At 32.9% G+C, this 25,058-nt stretch overlaps 1 protein-coding gene across 1 annotated transcript in view; it reads right to left on the bottom strand.

Moving 5' to 3' along the window:
- Window positions 1–25,058, bottom strand: part of beat-Ib (beaten path Ib) — a 100,410-nt gene that overhangs the window by 23,991 nt on the left and 51,361 nt on the right. Inside the window, exons 3-4 of the mRNA XM_070636292.1 lie at window positions 569–777; window positions 308–383 (exon numbers count right to left, since the gene is read on the bottom strand). Coding sequence (XP_070492393.1) covers window positions 308–383; window positions 569–777 — 285 coding nt within the window. The remainder of the gene's footprint in view (window positions 1–307; window positions 384–568; window positions 778–25,058) is intronic.

The following is a 25,058-nucleotide window of genomic DNA, read 5'->3' on the forward strand; positions in this document are numbered from 1 at the left end:
AATCACGTTTCCAGACATAACTTTAGTCATGTCGACTTCAAGCTTAATTTTCAGTTGCTTGTACAATTTAAATTCTCACAATTACAGTTATTTCGACTAAACTTCCAAACTTTTCGTACAAATTCCATAAAAAATCATAAATCTAAACCATCGAAGCATTAAAAAATTCCAACAAATTCACATCACCTATCATAAACTTTATAAACATCTCTCCATAAATATTCAACGAAATGTAAAAAAAAGATTCAATTTTAAAAAAAATTGCGCCTTCATTTAATCGTAAATCTACCAAAACTCCTCGGCATACCTTCACATGAGAATTTTCCCGAAATGATTGTATCTACTTCTGTTATTACGACTTGTGATGCATTCGATAAACTAGTCTGTGAAAAAATAAAGAATGAGAGATTACGAGATATGAAAAAGTCATTATATCATGTACACCATATGTATGTAGCAACGGCTAACTGAATCACACACAAAAAAAAAGAGGAGATATAAGGGAAAAAAAGTATATACATGATGTGCATGTGCTCTCGGGCATTCATTACACATCATTGCGTTTTACCTCGACATTTATGCCAGCCACGGGAAATGTTTTTATGGATTGTGGTTCCTTCGGTGTGTAACGATAAAATTCACGTTTGCCTTTATACCATTTTATCGAATACAGTGAATCTCCTTCCATATCATAATTACAAATTAATAGAGCGTTATCACCTCGCTTTATGGCTGTTGGAATGGTGACACGAACATCACGCAATCCCACTGATATATCTGAAATGAAAAAAAAGAAAGAAATGATAACAATAAGAATTAAATGTAAAGAAAATTGGTGATGAGAACGTGACATTGAGTCATCATTCTCAATTATGAGTTATTGGTAAATAAATAATGTTGAAAATTGTCAAGCATTCGTACGGAAATTATTACAATGTCTGAGTTGATGATAGAGTGAGATCATTGTATAGTTATTGTTGTATATAATTTTGTGGTGTTGAAGTTTCGTGCAATTTATTATGAAAAGAGATTTTGTGGTTGATTGATGGATTTATTGGTCTATTTGGTACGGTTTTTAAATCAGATTTTATGTATTACATACTCAATTTAGTCGGTATGATACTAATTAATGCAGTGTTTGATTTAAAATCGACTAGATTGATAAATTGGCTCTCGTTAGGTTCTTGAGACCGAAATCGAGACTGAGACTTCGAAGGATTCCCTTTGCTTCTTGATCTCGGTTTATGTCTCTGTCTTAATCTCGATCTCGGTCTCTAACTCAATTTTGGTCTCTGTCATCAACTTGGTTCCTGTTTCTGTCTCAGTACCTCTTTCTGTCTTATTCGCTATCTCGGTTTCGGTATCTAACTCGATCTAAGGCAATGTCTTTAACTTGGTTCCTGTTTTTATCTCAGTTCCTGTCTTTGTCTTATTCGGTTTCTCGGTCTCGGTATCTGATTCTGTCTTAGTCTGTTTCTCAATCTTAATCCAATTCTCAAGTCTCGATCTCGGTTCCTGTCTCTGTCTCAGTTTATGTTTCTGTCTCAGTCCCTGCCTCAGTCTCGATATCTGTCTCAGTCTAAGTACGTGTTTCTGTCTCTGTCTTATTCCCGGTACCTGTCTCTGTCTTAGTCTTAGAGACCTCGAGAACTTCTAAACTAATATCAAGCTTTTTTCACCTTAGTTCCTTCTTATATCATTGAATCAAATATTATTGCAGTCCAGTTTTAGAACCTTATATCCCCTCCCACATCCACCAAGAACGTTACATAATAAGCGAACGAAACCTTAATTCCTTATAACCCACAAACAATTAATCACTACCATTGCATCACCTCATTATCCTCAAGCTACCACACATTTCTCATCTAAATGCACCATTCAAAATCTTACTATTGAATTTCTATCATTCAACAGCATTAACGTTTTGAATACTTTCTGTTTATATGATATATGCTACTATAATCATCGTGATGATGATGATGAAGATATAAAAACGCTTTTCGATGTCACAACATGCTGAAAAAAATATATATTCACTGACAGTATTTTTTGTTGTGTTCTATCATCATCGTGGATGAATAGCAAGTCGCTTACTTTCAACGGCACTCAATAGCACTTGAAGTTTGTATGATGAAATTGTTAGTGACAGTATAAATGGCTTTGTTGTTTCATCAACAATTTTCATCATCATATAACGCGCGCGGTAGAACAATTTCCACTTTAATTCATTTGTGTGTGTTGTACTTTCTTCATCGTATCTGCGTGTAGACTTCACACCAATTTCTCGTCATACTCAATTGTTGTTGAATACACATGAGAAATTGTGATACGGCAAAGTTCATGATTTTTATGAGTTTTAGTGTTGCGTAAAATTTGGATTTTTTGAAGTGAAAGCTTCTGGGCTGGGAAGCTTTCATGCCTGGCTTCCCTAATGGATGCAACGTAACATACCACTGACCCTAGCAGGTAAAGAGACCGCTTTAAGTTACCGAAGTGGTCTCATGTTCCAAGAAAGCCTCAGTGATACGTGGTACCAAAGATGGTTGTCAGGCAGAAAGATTGCAAAAGCCAGAAGCAAAGAGTTTGCTTTCTTTTACTGAGAATTGGATCGAGGCGAGATAGGGACTCAGACAAAGACAGTGACTAGAACAGAGACAGTGACTGACACAGACACAGTGACTGAAACAGAGAAAACAACCGAGGGAGAGACAGGGACCGAGATCATTATAAAGACCGAAACTGAGACAGAGATAGGAACCGAGACCATTAAGGTGCCTAAAAGTGGTCTCTTTGCTTGTAAGGTCTTCAAAGCTGACTTTCTGGACGGTAAAAAAGCTGGTGGAAGGATACTGTCGATAAAGATAGTATTGCACTTGTTATTGGAATTTGGCATGTGGAGGTCAGCGATAAAGCCAGCTTCAGGAAACTCCTGTTGGAGGTAATGGATCACAATCGATCTGTACGACCAACGAACTAAGTAAGTTGCCTTTAAGGTGAAATACAGACTAATTTAGGTGTTTTTTTAAATATACCAAAAATAGCAAGTTTATCTCAGTTAGACTTAAAGTCAAATCTAGGTGACGCTTAAATTATAGCATAAATAGCAAGTTGATCGCAGTTAGACCATAACAGATATCAAAGCAGTCGATTCTTTGGCCAGCAGAAGCTTATTTATGCCAATAGTTAGGGATGGCTAGTCAAACCTTACCCTCATTCTCCTAAGCACGCTCCTGACATCCCATGTCAAAAATCACTATTCTTCCTTTATTAAGCTTCACTTCTAAGTAACAGAAAAGAAGCTTTTTATCAATCATATTTTAAACAACATTCACAATAAGCCATTCCGTTGCACTAACAAGCTTTTTTCTTTCTACTATGTGAAAAAAAAAAAAATAAAATCCTCAACAAACTAAAGTAAGATAATGAAAAAGTGCAATGAAGCACACAAGGCACGACTGTTTCCGACTTCAACATAAATGTTTATTAAAGTCATCATGCTTTGCAAGCAAGCAAAAAAAAGGAGATAAAAATCATAATGAACGAGATTTGACTTTGCTTTCTGCTCCTTTCCGTTCCTCTATGCTTTAACAAAATTCGCGACGACATGATAATCATAAAAAATGGAAAAATAATAATATTGGAATATATATTGCTTGTATAACACAAGTGAGTGTGCCAAGAACGAAAAAAAATCATCATTAAATATTTTTCAGCATTTTTCAAAATTCATGAGACGTGCAGATATACAATTTAAGAGTTATTCTGCCTCATTTTCCCAATTTTTTTTTCTCACTACAACTATGGCAATACACATGAATAATAATAATCATAGCTTTCCATATCGACACATATACATAGACATTAAAAATAAGCTGTTCATTGTGAAAGCATAAACAGTTGTCAGGATCATCAATGCCATCGAAATCGAAAAGCATTAGGCTATACACACTAGTATGTGTGTATGTGTGTACAAAATATAGACGAGAGAATCCATAATTTTATTCATAACAACACGACATGTTTCTGATTATCGATATCATGCGATTAAAACTAGGCTTATGTATGGCTTCGAATGATTATGATGATGATGAGAATAGCAAAACAGCGATTGTGTGTGAAGTGAATAAAAGTGGAGAATAAATGTTAGGGGGAACTTAAGTTAAGTTGGTCGGTTTGGTATGGAATAGAGCTGGGTTGAGGGAGCTAGCCTTGACTTTTAGTCTTTTAGTATTGTTGCTGCATGTTTCTTTGTAAAAATTGGCAGAGTTGGTGTATCCACTCATTACAATCTTATTTGTTATTCAGCCAAGAGCTAGTAGGACATCACTTGCGATGAAGAGTTTAGGAAAGCACAATATAGCCTGTATATCCGATTTAATTGGTAACTATAGCCCTAATGTGATTCGATCATGATACTCACTGTCTGTTAGGAATTCATAGTCCATAGTGGATCAATAGAAACTGATCTTCAAATATGTCAAGAAACCAGAGACTCAGTTAGAAATATTCTTAGACATAAGGTTTGAAAGCACAGCATTCATGGCAATACCAAAATTATATGGCGGTTGCAAATCACATCATATTGCAGATTGCCCATCACTAGATATTGCAGATTGCCTACCACAGCCAAACCACTGCATACTGCAGGTTGCCCACTGCAGCCTTAGCATATTAGCAATTTTTGGCCAAGCAAGGTTATGGATATATCCCTAATAGAAGCAATTTATAGACATTATCTCAACAATCCCTTCCAAAAACCTTCACATACCCCATCATACCCATCAGCTCCTCCTATTTAAAAAACCATTTAATCCTTTCTCAAGCCTCTCAACCCCCTTGACAAAAAAAGGAATAAAAAAAATTCTCTTTTATGAAGTATCAATACATTTTATCTCAATTCGCAGAATGTTTATATTACAATGTCGACTGTACAAGAACAGCAGAAGAGCAGGAAGAACAGAAAAAAATTACAAAAGTCCTCGTGTTATTGATCGAGGGACTTAAGCGCATTTTTGTCCCAGCGATCAGTAATTGATTAATAAGTCACTTCCAGAACTAAAACACAAGATCCAGTAAGATCTAGTTCACTTTCAGAACTAAAACACAAGATCCAGTAAGATCCAGTTCACTTCCAGACCTAAAAACCAAGATCCAGGTCACTTCCAGAACTAAAACACATGATCCAGTAAGATCCAGTTCACTTTCAGAACTAAAACACATGATCCAGTAAGATCCAGGTCACTTCCAGATCTTAAAAACAAGATCCATATAAAACTTCCACAAATTTAAGAATTTCATCATTTAACGGATTTTCATAATTCAAACCTCATAACGGTCAAAAAAAATTCAAACATTGTTCAGTAAACACTGTTAAAACATCGACAAACATTGAAAAACACTGTAAAACAATGAAAAAACGTGTTGTTGTTTTTGTTGTTGTTGTAAATGAAAATGAAAAACTGTTAATTATAGTATTTATCCGTTTGTTTAGAGACTTCTAAATGACCGATAACCCAATAACTTGATAGAACGAAGCTATTAAAACAAACCAGAGCTCTCTACGATGTCTAGTTTTCGAGATCTCGCGTTCCAGCCGAACGAACGAACGAACGAACAAAGTGCATTATTAAGCTACGTTTTTGAAAACAAGTTTCAAAAATGCGCTAAAAATGAATTTCAGCCAAATAAACTCTATCGAGAGCATAGATCCAATATGAGAGATAATAATATGTAGAGGAACATCATGACAGCGTAATAATGTTTGTGCAAATGAAAGGCATGTTCAACATCTGCTTGCTTCGACTTTACAGTTCGCTGGTGGTCCGCTGTTCGTGGTATGAAAAAAAGTTTTTTTGAGCATAGAAAAGTTTGCACTTGGGAAATTATTTGAGGAAGTTATGGATGATCGGTTTGGGTGATTGGAAAGTGCATGGATCATGTATCTTAATCATTGCTGTCAAAACTTGCACACCTTAGTGATAAGCCATGACATTCGGTGGACCGTACACATCGACACACTAGTGTCAATGCTGATCTAAGTCGATACCAACTTTGACATAGTTTCATGTCAATTTTTTGCAAAATTAACGGTCAAGAACTATTCGAAATCCAATCTTTGATGACATTTAAAATTTCAAATTCAAAAAGACCGTTAAATTTTAAAAATCATCAATATGCGCTCTTGACATCAACATCACGCGACATCACATCTCTACTTCCTCTCTGTTGCTATCTCACACTCATTTTCATTCCCAGAGTATGCAAAAAAGGAATTTTTTTTTATATATTTCGAAATATTGAACGAATATTATCTGTATAATGAGTTTTTCCACATGCTTAACCATTTGACTGTGTGTGACATTCAGAACAGATGAAAATAATATTAAAAAAAAAAAAAAAAACTTTTTCATTGAGTTGAGAATGAAAATGAGGATCAGGAACATGCAATTGTGTATGAGAACAAGGCAAATTGTTTTGACATGCAATGACCGGAAGCTGAATTGAGCAAAAAGTTTTTTTTTGCCTTCTTTTGGTTTTGTTCTTCTTTGTGGATATTAGGAGAAGTCATGGAGAGTAAATAGAAGATGGATAGTAGGAGGAGCTTCTTAGAAGTTACAGTCCTGAATATTTATTCTATTTTGTTGATATTTACATTAAATCTATTTTAAACAAAGAATTTTAAATTTTATTGGTCATTTTTGGAACTATTTTATATTATTTAAGAGGAAATAGCTCATCACAAACTTTACATTCCAATCACTTCTGGGCTGGCAAATTATATAAATTGAGCTCTTTTTCATTTGGACAGTAAAATTGTTTATTGGAACCACAATGAATTTTACATCCGATAAATTTTTGGATTTACAACAATGACAGCATGGTAATCCACAATTTGATAAATTTATGTCATCATTGCTCTATTTTTGGAGTATAATTGTTGAATTTGTGGAATTTATCGAGCTTTTTAAGAGTTAAATTGTTTGAGTCAATGATGCGGCAAAAAGGCAGTAGTAGCGGAGTAGTTAGAGCGTCGGGCAACTAAACCTAACGACTCGGGTTCGATTCTAGGGAAATTCTAGTCGAATTTGAGTTCCTTTTCACAGTTTCTGGTCAAAAAAACTCAATTTTGTGTATTCAAGACACACAAATGGGTGTCATCGCAACAAAACCGCGGATTTCTGGAGCTTTTTTGCTGTCTCTAGTGGCACTAACTCGGTTTGGTTTCGAGACACACATGGACATGGACACATGGATCCACAATAGCATCAAAACAACAATTTACTTTCAAAATCTAAAGCTACGATGAGAAATAATGATGCAAAAGTGTGAATATTGCGTTAAAAGATGCAAAAAGTCGAAAAAAGATGCAAAAACTCGTCAAAAGTTTGTCAAAATGAGTTGAAAATTCTCAGTTGTAAATGCAAAACGTTCAATTTCAGTCTGAATTGTCAACAAAGCTCTCTCACTAACCACTATTCACATGACAACGGTCAGCAACCTCAATAATACATAAAAATCTCTTGTACAATATTGAAAACATCATAAATTCTATTGTTAAAGCGAATTCCTTTGTTCAAAAACACCAAGCACCAAGCATTCGAGAAATAAAGTAAACTGCTTGAAATAGCCATTCAAATTATTCAGGTGATTCAAGAGAGAATTTCATTCACAAAAAAATATAAAAAAATATTTCAATAAAAGTGAAAAATGTTTCATTATACGTTAAATAATTAGAATTCCATTCCATTCAAAGCACTGTGATGTTGAGAGAAATTCTGGTATGTGAATTGAAATTCTTTCATCAACGAAACATTCTTAAATACAAACCTTTAAAGCTCTCCTTGCAGAAAGCACTCGTTTAAATTAATTAAGAAATTAAATTTTATTTTCATTGAACTTTTTTTTTCGAGTGAAAAAAAGTTTTCACAGCTTTAATGTCTTGTGACATTTTTGCTTAACGATTTTAAAGACGAAAAAGCTTATTTTAAATGCTGAATTTTCAATTTTTAAAATATATTTTAATATTTTCATTTCATTATGTAAGCGTCAAATGTATCAAATGACTTTCAATTCAAGTGATGAAATCGAATCGAATTTCCAATTTAAATATCCACTGTAGACGATATTTTAAATTGTATTTTGATTGGGGTTTAAATTGCGAATTTGATGGATACGACATTGTTTGGATAATTTTTCAATTATTTTGATAATTTTGCATTTTGTTTTGACAATTTAAAGTTTAATTTGAATTTTAAGATGGAATTTTTTTGGAAATATTTTCTAAAATTTTTCACACTTTTGACAAAAGTTTTTAAATTTTTGCATCTTGGAGAAGAATTTTTTTTAAATTTTTGCATTTTTTGACAAAACTTTCTAAGTTTTAGGAACTTTTTGAAGTAATTTTCTGAATTTTGGCACCTTTTAAAGAAATTTTTTAAATTTTGCATCTTTTTGAACGAATTTTCAAAATGTTTGCATCTTTTTGGAGAACTTTTCTAAATTCTTGCTTCTTTTTAGAATTTTTTTTTTTAATTTTTGCATCTTTTTGAAGAAAAATTCTAAATATTTGCATTTTTTTTTTGAATAAAATTCTAAATTTTTCATCATTTTGAATCAATTTAAAAAGCTCAAATCAAATTTGCATATTTTCTTAAACTTTTGCTTCATTTCAACAAATTTAATTTTTGAGTTTTGTGAAATTTTGAAGAGTTTGAATCAATTTTTGCATCTTTTTATTGAATATTTCAATTTTTGCATCTTTATTTATGATTTTGCATCAATTTGTTGACTTTTAATTGACTCTTCAATAGAAATTCTGCATCAATTTAGCAAAATCCAATCAAAATTCCTCCAAAAACAATTCCAATCAGCACAAACAATAGACAACAGACAATAACAATAAAATCAAACGAGTAAAGTATTCAGTCCCTAACAATTGCTGACAAACATTGAACACAAAGTAATAGAAAAGCATTAATGACTGATAAACTTCTAATTTGAATGCAAATGAAATATCCATAAAATCAATAAATTTACAAGTTAAAAATTTCCAAAATTGAAACGTGCACGAACAACAACAAAAAAAAAAGTTTTGAATGTGAACGGGAAAAGGATCTTTAATATTCATTCCATAAAATTGCCGAAAATTCTATAAACAATTTAACAACAAGAAGAAACTCTCTGTAAACTTTTTAATGTTTTTTCTATGTAATTTGTTTTCATCGATTATCTAGAGAGAAAAAAAGAGAAAAAAAAAAATAATAATATAAAAAGGAAAAGATGATTGTTAAGTTGTGGTAAAAGCTTAATCTCATTCCTAACAATCCTAAAAATTCAACATATACGCACCCAACATTTATAGAATTATCTTAAACTCATAAAACTTTCTTTTCTCCGATCCATAAAAATTCCGTTCTCAATGTAATCAAATTTTGCTTCTTTTTTTTCTCCCTTTCTTTTCCGCCTCCCTCATCTCCCCCTTATCCTTCATCCTTATCTTCTTTTGAATACTAAACCCGAATGGAAAAAATTTCTTCTTTTTATTTTTTTCAAAGCATATTAAAGGGCATTATGATGATGAAGAATGGGAATGGTTTCTTTACATAGATAAGATGAAATGGCAACTGTACACTCACTTTCTATTATGTATGTCTCTATATATGATGAGCTGAGTGAGCTCAAGGGTCAATTTGGGAATTTTTTCTGCTGAATTTGGATGAGTCTGAAGGTTGTGGAACTTTTATTGTGAGTGAATCAAAGAGGGGAAGTGTGGAAGGTCGATGGAATATAAAATAGATATAATGTATGATTTGCTTGGTGAAAAAATCGATGCTTCGATAGATGATCTGTTAAACATCTATGAAGTGCTTATATCCCAAAAAACACACGGCATGAAAATATGAAAAAAAAATGTCCTAAGCTAGCTTGACACTAGGAGAAGCCAAATCTTGCCGAATCTGATTCGAAGTTATTATCAAGTCTCTCTGGAGGCAATTTCCGATTTTTTCAATCCGTGAGTGTCCTTGATGAAGCCAGTGATGACAAAATTGTGTGAAACTTTTTGTGTGTATCCTCCAAATAGCATAAATCAGTCAATTGATCTAAAATCTGTTCCCAGGTATTTGTGACTCTGACATGGTTCCAGATTCAAACTAAATCCAGCAACAAATCAGAATCACGCCAGCCTGTTGTCGGATTTTGAATCAATTAATTGAATTGTGTTATTCGATTTTGATTCCAGAATCACATACAATTCAATCCAGGGATAGAAAATTCTAACCATTTACTATAAATTGAGCATCGTGTAAAAAATATCAGAAACCTCAAAAAGAACCATAACCTCAAAATGGCTCCACATAGCTTCAAAGTCACAACAAACTCAAAAATGTCTTTAACTTCATAAAGTTCAGAGACTTCCTTTATCTCATTCAGCTTTAAACGCAGCTGTGATACAAGCGATAGCAAGCGATAGAGCCAGCTTCAGACGCCGACTGAGGAAGGCCATGGATCACACTTGATCTGTCCGTCCAGCGAAGTAAGTAAGTAAGTATATTTCACCCCAATCCACCAAACATGACCTCAATACTCATCACACACATTAACCATGAGTACATATCCATGTTCATATCCACACATATTCAAACATTACAAAAGCAAAAGAAAGAAAAAAGGGAAATTGGACCATTCACGAAAGTAAAAAAATTCAGCGTCTTATTGTAAAGAATCTTAAAAAAGAGAAAAAAAAAAAATTGGAATTGATAAAAGCGATAAAGATAATCTGGAACCATCAATGTAACGATATAAAAGGCGAAAAAAATGTGCTTGTTTGCGAACTTCATTTATGCTTCTTTCTCCTTTTCATTTCTCATCCCGTCCATAAGATTTTTTTCATTTGAGAAGAAAAAAAAGTAAGTTTTTGAATGAAAGGAAACGAGGAGAACAGAAGCGGGTGAGAGATGCTTGATGAAATTACATAAAAGACTCAAGGGTACTCTCTTTATTTTTTGAGGGAACGAGAAAAAGCTTAAAGGAAGCTTGGATATATTTTTTTAGCATATAAACGACAATGATGATGCTGATGATGGTCGATTCTTCTTGAATTTTCTGTTGCGTCACATGACGAAATGATAAAAAAAAAAATATGTAAAGAGATGAAGAAAACATGATAAAAAGTTGTTGGACAAAACGCTTAGTCGCTATAGGATGAAGGATATGATGAGAAATTCTGAGAATATTTTTGTGTATTATGGACGATGACAGACCTTACAAGAAGGTTTTAAAGAGTAAATTTTGATCATAAATTTGATGGATTTTTCTGAGAATTTGGAGTTGAATTGTATTGATAGGAAGTATAAAGTGTACTTAACAGATTCATTTGAATTTAATCTTCTGTATTTTGGTTAGGCTAGGTTTAAGCATGTGTTTGTTTAGGAATTATTATTTGGTTTGAACTCATTCATAAGTTCGACTTCAACTAGATTCAAATATTGATTTATGAATGAAACCATAAAGACTAAAATTGCAAAATTTAAGGATGTAGATGCTTTGAATGACTGTGAGATCATGTAGATAAATCCATAGAATTGGAAAAGAGATCCACAAGACTTCTGTGTAGCTTCAAACCTTACTAAACACTAATTCTTGTCTAGATCAGTTCCCAAACTGGCATGACATTTTAATCACTCTCTGTAAGCTAGCTACAGTCCACTTTTGATTAACTTTAAGCGGTTTTGGTTACTAGAGGCTTTTCCTGAGCAGCATAATGCAACGAACCCCATTATTTACATGAAAATAATGTCCAAATTTGCCATTAAAGTGCTTTAAGGACAACATCGGGTTATATCGTTAATACGGCGACGTAGAGGTGCCATAGCGAGCACAGTCTATTCTCAGGGAAGTGAGAATCGAACCCAAGATCTCACAAAACAGCTTTTCAGTCTCTGGACTAACCACTAAGCCACAAAAACCTTATTCGAGCATCGACAAATTCGCCTTCATATCAATTACCCAAAATTCTACACTATCAATTACTTCTCTTCGTAAATCTTAATTCTTTCTAACTAAAATTCACCATCAAAGCAATAATAAACCATGAAATTTATATTCATACCAATATTTACAGTCCAATAAAGACGAATAAATGTCTGATCTTTCAGATTGTAGATAAATTTCTTCATAAAACTCGATAAAAATCTTCTTAATTTAGAAAAAGGTTTCCTTTTTTTCTGAGGTCGTAAACAACTTTTTTTGTTTTTGATTAAAGTAAATTAAATTTGCCGTCAATTGATGCGAAAAATATTTGAAAATTTAATTTACGTTGGGAGAGATTGATGTGATTTTTGGATTTTTAATTTGATTTTTATGTGGTTTAAAATTTTTGTGGTCAAAATGAAGTTAGAATTTTCAAATTTCAATGCAATAATTTTTATTTGAATTCAAAATCCAAAATTCCGTTAGATTTCAAACTGAAAATCAGCTTCAAAATCTTATTTTACTAAAATTATGCTTGAAATTGGGAAAATAATTGAAATTTCAGCAATAATTTTATTAAAATTTTTAAAAATCCGTTAATTATTCCTTAAGTTGTGAAGTTTAAAAATTCAAATTCTTAAAAAGCCGTTAAATTTTAAATTTAAAATTTTCAAAACACAAGCTGTAAAAAAGAGAATCTCATTATTGACTATGCCAACCAAAACATCCCAACCAATCTCATGTTGCTCACAAAAGCAAAAATTTCAAAAAAAAACCCAGCATGAAAGCAAAGATGCCTCAAGGGGTACAAAGGCAGAGCCAAATGTGAGATGTGAAAATTGGAGCGTAAAGTTTACAATATTTACATTTTCGGTTATTTGGGCAAAAAGAAATAAAGGAGCAAGAAATCAATTGGGAATATTGATGTGAAGCCATAGAAAAAAAGCTCATTTTTATTTCTTTATTCAAAGCGTGCACGATTTCCTTCAATCAGTGCCTGGTTTCCATTCGACATCGGCTCTTGAATATTAAATAATCTCAATAATTTTTTTCCTATTTTCATAGTTAAATAGGAAGAAGGTGAAACTGCAGTTCATCACACGAGCATAATCAAACTTTTTTTTTTCAATGTGATGAAAATTTCTTTCGTGAGAAGTTTGGCAAATATGGAAAATGCTGTTCTTTTTTTTTGGCACATACATGGAGAATATGAAGAAAACAAGACAGATGAGAGGAGGAAAAAACTTTCATTTCCAATTAAAAAGTTTCGTTTCATTTTCAATACCCGATGACAGAATACATACAGCAAGTAATTTTTCGGTGTCAACCTTTTCGGATATCTGGTTGGGAAGTTGGGTGTAGATTGATTGATGTGGGCGATAAGTCAGAGAAGCTTTTTTTGTAAAGTTTGGTGAAATTTGAGAATTTCTGAGGAAATTGTCTCTGTTTTGGTCACTTATAGAGATTTTGTTGCTCAATTTTAGAACTTTTGTTGCTTACTTTTAAAGCTTTTGTTGCTTACTTTTGGAACTTTTGTTGTAATTTTGTTCAATTTTTGAACAACATCCAAATTTTTTAACACTGTTGCTCAGTTTTGCTCACTTTCTTAATCATGTTGTTGAGTTTGATTATTAATTAGGCAATGTTGCCAAATTAAACTTAATTTTGTTCATTTTTAGCTATATTAGTAAATTTAATCATTATTTGAGCAAGGTTGCTAAGTTTTGATCGTTCAATTTATAAATTTTCATCAATTCTTGAGCAACGTTGCTCAATTTTACTCACTTCACTATCCTGGCTGCATAGTTTCATCAATAATTGAGCAACCTGTTCAGTTTTGCTCACTTTACTTTTCGGGCAGCAAAGTTTCATTAATTTTTAGCATCTTGGCTCAGTTTTGTGTATTTTATTAGCCGGGTTGCTAATTTAGTCAATTTTTTAGCAACGTTGCTCAGTTTGGCTCACTTTATCATCCAGATTGCTAAATGCTGTCAATTTTTGAGCAATATTGCTCAATTTTGGTTATTTTCAAAACAATTTTGCTTATTTGATCAGCATTGCTTAGTTTTGCTGAATTTCTGAACTGATATTTGCATATTTTTAATGAAAAATGCTAAAGTAATCCCCCTCGAACCCAGTCAATCAGACATTCCATCCACGATGAATATGTCTGTATATGTAACACCAAATTCAGAACCTCCCCAAAGTGAAAATAACTCAAAAGAAGAAAAATGAAAACACAGCAAAAAAGGAAAAGAAAAAAGAAGCACAAAGAACAAGAAGGAGGAAAAAAACGAGGAAAATGCTCAAAATGTAATTGATCATGTCTGCCATTGCTCATTGCAATTAATCAAATATTTGAAGAACACGATATGAAATCGAATTAGTCTCTCTTTTTTCACAATCTAAAGTCCTGTTCTTCTAATTTTCCCATATATATATTTCACTTCATCTGACAGTAATTCAGTCGTAAGATTAAAGAAAGATTTGGGTGGTGGCAATGCCAAAAAGAAAGTTTTGAAATTTGGGGGATGTTGATGACGATGACGAAGAAGAAAAAAAAGTTGTAGTTCCTTTCATTTTATTTTATTATTCGGTAATCAATATTCTCCCAGTCTTGATTTCACTCTTTTGTTCCTTTTTCTCCTTCTTTTTGGCATCAAAATTTATAGCTTAAATGGGATGTTAAGCTTAAAGAAAGAAATTTAGGAATTTTTATTTTGCTGTCATTGCTTCGATTAAGCATTTTAAGCTTTAAAGAAGTTTTAAAGGAGATGAGAATGAATTTGAAATTCTTTGATTGTATCCGGAAGTCTCAGCTTATTAAGCTACCTTTTTGGAGAAAAATTCAAAAATGCTCTTTTATTAACACCAAGGGGAAGAAACAATTTGAGAGCAATTTAGTTGCCACAAGGAGCATCGGAATTTTTATCAACAGAGCCTTTCTGTCACACGGAACATCAGACCAAAAGCAAAAAAACGGAAGAAATATTATAAAATCTAACTTGCTACAAAAAAAGATAGCAAATAAAAAAAAGTCTTTGCAAAATATGGTAACATACGCATTTTGTAATCGGGATTCGAACCCATCATGACTGTCTTGAATCATCTGAACTTCAGAGCAATATCAATCAGTCTATTTCACTTTAATTCTCAATTTGGCAGAATAGTGAACAATTAATATCGACGGAGACATGTTAATAATTATTTTAAGTTCGATTGCTCGATATGTTCAGATAAGGCAGTGGTAGGCAACTGTTTATTCTTCGCGGCATCATGGTACAAACCTTAAAAAACATTGACGGCACACAGACTGCCCACTCTTAAGATAATGTGTCATTTAAAGCAGTTTATGTGAATTTCATTAAGATTCCTTTGCATTTTTCTCTATCGCACAAATTTTCCTGCCCTAACTGAACTTTAACATCCACTTTAAATTAAAATTCAGACGAAAAATACTTCAATAATCCAATTTTATATAAACCAAATTAATTCTCAGCCTTTCTTTTTTCAGTCACAAATCCCTCTCAAAAATCTTGAATCCCCAAACAAAGAAACAACAATACAGTAAAAGCCTGTTAATTAAAATGCTCAGAATTTTAATCCATTAAGCACTTTTTTCGTCTCACAAATTCATCTTCTTTTTTTCCAAGCAATTGTTTCTGATATACATCACATTTAGAATGTATTAAGGACCTTCCATCAACCAAAAATTTTTACATTATTTTTTCGTTCCTTTTTTTCCTTTTCTTTACTTTTCATTCTTGTATTATTCATGGAAAGAATTGAAAAACGAGAGGCAAAAAAAGACCTTTTTTTTCCTTTTTTTCTCCTCTTTTCTATTCAAACTTGTCACATTGTTTCAGGCAATCCATTCGTCACTTACTCTTTTCTTTTGGTGCTGCTGCTTTTTTTGTTGTTTAGGCTTATGCAACATATAGCTTGAATAAGAGGGAATCTGGTTGAAATAATGTCTGCGGATGAGTTATGGTGAAGGATTTTTGCTTGGTAAATAAAGTTTACTTCCTTTTTCGTTCAGATGGGTAATTTTTTGAGAATTTAAAAAAAGTTTTGATGCTCTTTTGAGTTGGTTGCGTATGAAAGAAAGTTAGTTGAGTGGAAGTAGTGAATTTTGAGGGTTAAAGGTTGAATAACTTCCGAATTTTGACTTTCTGACTAACTTGGTCGGCATAATTTGAATTCAGTATACTTAGAATCTATCAAAATTACCGAATCTGCTAATTTGCTTCTATTCTGTTCTAAATGTACCATCTCGTCGGCAATATTGCGATATTTCAATGCAAAATTAGCAGAAATTCGGGAGTCCGGACTCCAAAAGTCCAAAATAGAGTCTCCACTGTAGTACGGACTCAAATAACGGCGCCTCAACATTAAAGTCCTGCCAACTCTGTATCAATGAGTGTCAATTAGACCTGGTTAGGTCAACAGATTCAAAAAGTCAGTTTTAATTGCCAGTTTCAGTTTTGGTGAGATCAATTAGCAGACATACAACCAAGTGACGGCCGTTTGTAGACATAATATAAAATCACTGTTTAGCTACCATTAGATTCTAAATTCACAGTTTTGTATCAACATATTATGTGTCGCATCTAGTCAGAGCGGTTAAGATTCAAAGCTAGATTTTCACGTTCCGTAATAAGTGAATAACCCTTTTACCCAACTTGTTAAAGTATGCTGACAATGCTTTTTCTTTGCAACTGATTTAGTCTAATGAAAAATTGATTCCTTTAAGACGATTTGATGTTTCTGTTGTTGCTAAATTGAGTAAACATCCAAATACAATGAATATGAGAGAATAAAAGAGATCTCATGAATATGTAATGTTACATGAATTCAGAACAATTCAAAAAGGAAATGTCCAAAGAAAATTAATTGGAACTTTTGTTTTTGTTTACAATGAATGATCTGACCTGGATCTGCAGGGGGTTATTCTTAATTCATGATGATATGAATAAATTATTTAAAAAATTTGTTCTGTGAGATTTGTTTTTTATTAATTTGGAAAATTCAGTCAAAATCTCATTAAAATTGATTTTTAAAATTCAAATTTTGATTATTAAAATTGAATAATTTTCAAAATTTAAAATTCTTAAGATTTTAAAATTTAAAATTGAATTTTTGTAGAATTTAAAAGTTCAAAATTAATTTTTTTGAAATTCTCAAATTGAAAATCGAATCTTTTTTATGTCAATAATTGAAAAAAATTGGCAATCATCCACTCTCAATTCCATCGCTCATTCCCACGAAGCTCAATGACAATTCCATCACAAAACAATTTCCAGTCCACTTAAATTTTAAATACCATGACTCAACAAATATTTTCACAACTCATCTGCCTTTCATCAATTTTTATTTTAAAACAAAATTAAATTTCTCTCTCTCATTTTTTTTTTTTTGAGTAATCAATCATCAAGCTTAATTCAAATAAGTTTTACTGTTTCAATAATCACTCAAAAGAATGGAGCACAGCACACAGCACCACCAATATAAAAAATAAACACATAAAATATAGATGATAATCTCATGCAATTTAGAGCATTTTCAAATTGAAAATTGGATTTGAGTTGATTATTTTTGCAATAGAATCAATAAATAAAGGGTATTTTATGAATCAGTATCAGCATATAGTATAGAAACCAATTGATTTAATTTAAAAGTTTTATGAAGGATGAAATTAGAGAGCTTTTTGGAGTTTGTTGGGGTTTTCGGAGGATGTTATTGGGCAGTGTTGTCCATACTGGAGTGCCGAAGAGGAATTACTGCAGATTTTGTTACGGATGAAGTATATCCCCACATCCTGTCCCGGTGCGGGTAAAAAAGTTGACTTTTCGTTTTATTTGAATAAATTGTTAAAGATTTTGATTGAAAATTGTAATGAAAAATCACAAAATTCCTGGAAAATCCAGTTTTGGACAACCATTTTTCGCGGCAAATCTTTGGCAAACCTCGTTCAAAACCAGCAAATGTCACACAGGCCACAACATTTCCCGAAATTTTTAGCGGTGCCTTAATGTGCCACAACACACAGATTGTCCACCACTGCTTTAATCCATTCCCATTCAATCACATTCCACATCCAAAAAAAGCACAATCCACACAATATTTTCCATCTACCTTTAAATACCCAAACAGATTCCTAATTTCCTTCATCTACAGCACATTTCTCGACATCTAATAAAATTAATTAAATTTTCTCCCTCCAGAAAAAGTCATGACATGCAACTATAATCCTCACATTCTATTTTATTTAATTCCCAATTACTTTTACTTCCAATCCATGATATTTTTCTTCAAATACAGAAAATGTCTTTAAATATGTGTTGCTGTATTTGATGACTAAAGGAGAGAGAAAATTTTCTAATATGAAATAGCAGAAAATCCCGGAAGCATTTGGTTCATTAGTGAAATAAACATGATAGTAACTTGATATATCCACAGATACGTAGATAAAGATTTATTTTTATTGTAATGGAGTAAAATTGGTGATATTTTGTAATTCCATATTTGATTTATTCTCTGTAAATTGGTAAGTTTTTAAAAGGTTGATATATTGAGGAATTGATATAGGTGTGTTCAGGTGGTAGAATTTACAGTAATATGACTTTTGAGAGGATGTTGAAGGTGTAGGCAGTATTATGGGCTTTTGGGTTGAGTTAATGTTGTCATATGTAGTGGGTAGGGCGATAGCTATGCTTTTACGACACTGCGAATAGTTTTAACTGCTGAGCAGAAACAGGAGAGGTGGAGATGAGCGGAAAGAGTTGAATAACTTAAGTGAAAAACGAGAAAAGTGCCATAAATAGGACAAAATGATCAAAAGAATGTGGCAAATGCGACAAAACTCGTCACCTGAGTTGTCCGCCTCCAGGGTTGAATTCCATTAGGATTAGATTATACACAGAGGAGGGAAAAGGGCTAAAGGGGAGGAATCCATTGATCCGTTTTCACTATTTGAAGTGCAGCTCAGTTTATAGTGGAATCCGGTACTACCCTTTTGGTTACATTACTGTCTGAGGCTTTCAAAATTAAGCTGTGAGCCTCATTTCCACTTCATACGATTCGAAAAAGAACAAATGAAAAATTTCTCCTGTTGAGTCTCGAACTCATGATTACTGGATCAGTATTGCAATAATTAGATCCCGCTATAATAAACCATTCGGCCACCATGTCACTCCGACTCTCACCAACGACCTAATACAAAATATCAATGCCATTAAACATCGAATATATTCAAATCAGCGTCCTCCCTCAGCAGAATTTATTAAAATTCATTAAATCTCAATTTTCACCAAAAAAGCTCGCAAATAAATCAAAGAAAATCCAAAAAAGCAAAAATATTCCACACAGATTACCTGCCGCATTCATTCTTAATCAAAGTAATGTCCCACCATACATTACTAAGTCGTGTGCATTTTAATTTTTTCATAAATTCATCTCTTAATCCATTTAACATACATTTTGCCATTTTTCATAATTTTTTTTAAACGTACAGCACATAAAAGCACAATCATTTTCTTCTGATTTATTATCCGAATTAACTGCCACGTACAGGTATAAAATGTTATTATATCACCGGAAATCACATTTTTCGTGTTTTTAAATTTACTTTTCAGATCATTTTCAGTTCTTTTTTTAATGCTGTTTGTGTTGTTTTTTTCACGAGGCAGTACGGGTGAAATTTTCAATTTTCTTCATAGCTGGAAATTTTTCATCCTTTTCATGACTCGAGAGTATATTTTGAGGCAATTTGGAATAGGAAGACAGGGGTTAGTTACTTAGTCATGCTTTCAACTACGATGAGTTATTTATTCTCTCTTTTTTTTGCTGCAACATGCTGTTAGGTAAAAGATTTATCCTCGGGGATATTTTTTTGGAATGATTTTTTAAAAGCTTTTTGTTTATAGTGTTCTAAATTTAGGGAAGGAGACGGTGTTGAATTATAATTTAATGCTTAAAGAGTTATTTAAAGGTAGAAACCTTGGTAGGAATGTAAATGCTTGAATATTTTGAAGCTTTCTTTAGAACGAGCCAGCAGTCAGTAGAGTCAGCAGAGCTGCACTCAGAGATCAATCCAAAACTCCCAGTATTGACAAATATAGGTGCAGAAGTTTTGATCTCAACATCGGGACCCTTATTAAGTATTGGAACATGAAAAACAGAAAATACTTGAAAAATTTGGATAAATGGTTATACTTCCAACAGTTATAAGAGACCGGTCTCCTAGAAAATTGAATAATCCTCAAAATACTTCACGAGATTCCAACCTAGAAATCACTAGAAAATGAGATTCGATTAGAAACATCAGGCCTGCATTTAACAGGCAAAAGCTTGCAGTTTCAGCTGTACCATATAATTAGTCCAAGACAGCAGGCCCGTAATTTTGAGCGAAGCCTCCTAGAAAATCGAAAGAAATTTAATTTCAAACTCAAGAAACGGATGTGAACCTCAAAACAAACCCCTCTCTAAAGAAGACAAATGAACAATATGAAGTCAAGACCAATAACCATCTTCTTTCATATAAAAGAAGAATCTATCAAAAACCCCATTGACAACAACTTCAAAAGACTGTAAATCGACATAAAGCACACCACAAAATAGCAATCATTCAGCATCAAAATTGATAAATAAGCAAACGAAAGAAAAAAAGGCATGCAACCATTTTTTCGTAAATAAAAGTAATAAAAAATTAATAAAGATTGATGGATTCCTACCCCCTGGACTATAAAACAAATAAACCCTATCCATTTTGAAAAAAGGAACAACAATGCATAATGGAAGTAATGAATTGTAGGAAATTTTCTCTCAATTTTTATATATTTTTTTGGTTCCACTCCTCCCCACATGAGAATGTTTAGGGCTACGGTATTTCTTTTTTGTGGATATTATATTAAGCTAAACTAATATATATTTTATGGTGACGAATGAGTGCTGTAACAGTTTCATGATTTTTACTTTCAACACACATCACACACTTTGGTGTCATTAGTTATTTTTTTTTCTTGCCTACTGCCTGCCTATGTTGTGTATCCGGATGTATGTGTACTTTCTCAAAATGCCAACCATATCCCCAGCCCTCACCCTCAAACACATATTCTATGTTCACTGTGTGCTCACCCGTCCAAAGTGAATGTTATATAAATTCATTTATTTTGTAGTAACTACAACGCATGAATAAAAGCATTATTTGATTCATTTTTTATGTTAAAGTGGCATAAGGCTATTAAGCATGTTGTGAACGTATATTTGCTATTTTTTATATTGTACGGTTCGCAATTTTTTTTTTCTCTTTTTTCGTACCCCCGGCCTTGAGTGTGAGTTGTGTGTGAAAATGCGAGAATATTACACATTTTTACTGAATTTTTGTCTACCATGGGGGTGCTGATTGTTTTTTCTGGGAATGCAGTTTGTCTTTGATTTTTTTGTTGATTTGGTTGATTTGAAGGAACAGTGATTGGACGTCTTGAATTTTGAATGGGAAATTCAAATTGATTACATACAAAGTTAGAATTAAATTATGCTTGATACTAGCATTGAAAATTGGACTTGAGCTCTAACTGATCGGCTTTTATTCAAATATTGCTACCTCGGCGTCGAGATATCAGCAAACTTAGAGGAAGTCGTCAATTGACTGCTACTAAGTTCGGCGTTAGGCAAACGACAAAAACTAAAACTTCTTGTCCTCCAAAATATGTATTTCGAGCGGTACAATGCTACCAACCGTAATTTTCACTGTAAAGATGGGTCGAAATCCGCCGTAACGATGCCAACAAGACAACGTCGCGTACAGTGACTAAGCATTGACATGGGCAACATAATGTGCTGTTCGGAATGTGGCTTCCGAATGACTTCCACATAAAACTCTCAATTTCCTAATTTATTGACATTTTAGGATAAACAATTTTCAATTTCACAAAACCACCCGCCGATTAAAGTATAGCTGTAACAGTAGACCACCACCAAATTTCCAAGAACTCAATATTATTACCAAAAATATGCCAATTATAAATTAATATAAATTACCATCAAAATAATTGGACTATCAGTGACTCCATAATGCTGGTTAAAATATCAATAAATCAATAAACATCAAATTACAGGCTCGAATTTTTAAACGATTTAATATTGATCGTGTTGTAAGCTGTAATTTTTTTTTGTAGCTTCTGTTCTGGACAGTACAGTGTGGTTGCTAAGGAATAGCTTCGTTGTTGTATTAACGGTACCCAATAGACAAAGAGCACTAAGTGGTATTACTGGACCATGAAGGTATAATTAGTGTCTGACAAGGAGTAAGACGCGAAGTTGCACTAACGTCCTGACGGCACTAGATCATGCAAAAGTCAATAAGTTTTGAATCTTTAAGTCTAATTTGCAGTTTTCCATAGCTTAAGCCCGATTGGACAAGAATACGTTATAACTAGTGAATGGCAAGTCAATGTCTTGTTAATGACTAGTGCTAATATTTTTATCCAGTCAGGAAAGTGAATCTTGATGTCGATTCTGGTTTTGGTTGGGAAATTCGACTCAATTCCACATAAACTTCACAAAACTCACAAACTTGTAATTCTCCTTAAATCTAACCAATGTGCCTTTCCAACTTGTCACACAATTTCAATTCCATCTTATTCCATTTCTCTCCCATTTCCTTAGTGATGTGAGCGATGCAACCCATAACAACAACACCGAAAAAAATAGAAATTTTCACCAGAAACACAAAAAAAAAAACAAGAAAAATTCTCGTATTTGTGTGTGAAGCATATGTGGCAGATGAGCGACTGTTGTTATGAATGATCATGTGGACTAGTAAGGAACAAAAAAAAAAATAATAGAAAATTTTCTTCCCTTTCCATTTCAATGGAAGTTTATTTTATGAACATAAACATTTATCCTTTAATATAAGCTCAATATTAGCAATAGAACACATGATGTGCTCTCATTTGGAATGGATCAGTAAAAGCAGGCAAGCAGCACACAAAAAAACTGCTTAATGCGTAAAATCAGAAATCAGCATTTGTAGTTTTTTCGGGTGCCATTACATCATCGTTGTTACATGACGAATATTGAATGTGTGTGGGGTGGAGATCGACAAGTCATTGCTGTAATATTCAGTCATCATCCATAAAGTAAAAAGTTTTTTTCTTTTTCAAAAGTTTTTTTGACGGGGAAATGAAAATTTATGTTGCTTTTTAGTCTGAAATTTATTCTTGGAAGTTGTATAAAGACTGATGTCTTTAAAGCAGTGTTGCTATCTGAATGGCTGAATAGCTATCTAATAGAAATGGATGTACAAAATATTAGTGAAACTGGGTCAAACCTGATAGATTCAGACGTGAATTGATGTTTGAATCTAGTTATTCAGTCATACCTGATAGTATAGATAGTACTGAGTACCTTTGTTATTCTGGTATCGGACTATAGTAAGGATACAGGTAGAATTGATCTGCGAAAGCTCGTCGAAGAACGGCTTCCGATCTTATCCAGGTGATCCAGGTGATCTTCTGCCAATGGCCCCTGCGTAGTATGTCGTCTTCAGATAGCCTGCGTAGGTTTTCATCTGCCGATAGTCCCCTTTGTTAGTTGTTGTCTTCTACCGATGGCCTCCTGTGGTGCTCTTTTGTCGTTGGTCTTTTCAGCAAGTGACCACCTCCAGTCGGTGAGCCTTTCCGTAAGTTGCCACCTTCCACCAATGACTTCGAATTAAAGCTTCCAGAAGTATCAGTCTGGATTGATTCTTGAGACCGAGACTTAGACAGGGGGAAGCTCCCTTTACTTAAAGTTGTCCGAATTCTCGAAACCACCAATTCTCAGTCTTGGCATTACGCCCCCCTAACCTCAAAATATGACATCAACATAATCATGAATCTAATAATATAAAATCAACATCACTGCTTAAAAGCATAATTTTAGATGAATTTCGTTGGAAATTTCGCTAAGTAAGAAGAGTTTGTGTAGCTTCTAAAATATTTACATTGGCTTTGCATCTAAGAATGCTCTCAATTTTCAAAAGTTTTTACAAAAAAATTGACTTTGAATTTATTTTATAACCATTATGAAAATAAGCACATTATGAATAGGAAATGCGATATTTTAAAACAAATTTTTATTTTTTGGTAATTTGAGAGTCTTTAGAAATATTTTCAAAGGATGATGAATAATTTTGTGGAACTTTTAAGAGGATTCATGCTTTTATACAATAGATTTGTTGGTAGACTTGAGGAATATTGTTGGAAATTTGATATCTGTGAAGCTTAACATTGAAAATTTAAGTCAATAAGCAATGGTTGATGCTTTTTGTGGTAAAAATGGGTTGAAAAAACTGTACCAATATGTATTAACTGCAGGTGTGTTGGTGAACGTGGTAATGAACCTCATCTCAGATGGCACAATGCTTGAAATACCAATGTTTGAGCTGTGTAAAACTGAGCATTTTCTGACTTATTGTTAATGCTCGACGTATAGAGTTTCTATATAACGAATTTTTAAGCAAGAAGTTTGGACTTTTTAGGACAATAATTAGCAATTGGTAGCAATTGATTGAGTTAGACTTTTTGAGGTTTTTGAGATTTTTCGACAATTTTTGCTCAAAAAACCATAACAAAATGAAGATAATTTGCCTCTCAATCCCTTCCCTACTAGCCATATCCATTTATCCAGCTCAATTTTCTTCAATAAAATTTTAAATTCTTTCCACAAAACTCAACAGCATGTTACACTATTATGAAAAACTTTCATTCTAACTTCCTCTCCCTTCAAAGTCAAAAGTTCACAATCAGCACAATTATAAACTGCATCTTCGTGACATTCCCAACCTCACACAGTTCAAAACAAACTCAATTAATCCAACAAAAATGAAACTTCAGGTCAAACAGTTCACATTAATTCTTTTCATTTTTTTTTTGTCGTCCTGCAAGTGCTTTTCTAAATGAACACATTTTCATTGCCAAACGTTAAAACTTTTCTAAACGATTCCCCAGTGACATATGGTGTCAATTTGCAGCAACAATAAATTTTTCATAATTTTCAAAAATAAACCATTTTAAACTTTTCTTTTGTGCTCATTTTTTTGC

This window comes from Chironomus tepperi, unplaced genomic scaffold (genome assembly GCF_022539635.2).
Source record: "Chironomus tepperi strain 1889 unplaced genomic scaffold, CSIRO-AGI_Ctep_v1 contig_123, whole genome shotgun sequence".
NCBI classification, from domain to species: domain Eukaryota; kingdom Metazoa; phylum Arthropoda; class Insecta; order Diptera; family Chironomidae; genus Chironomus; species Chironomus tepperi.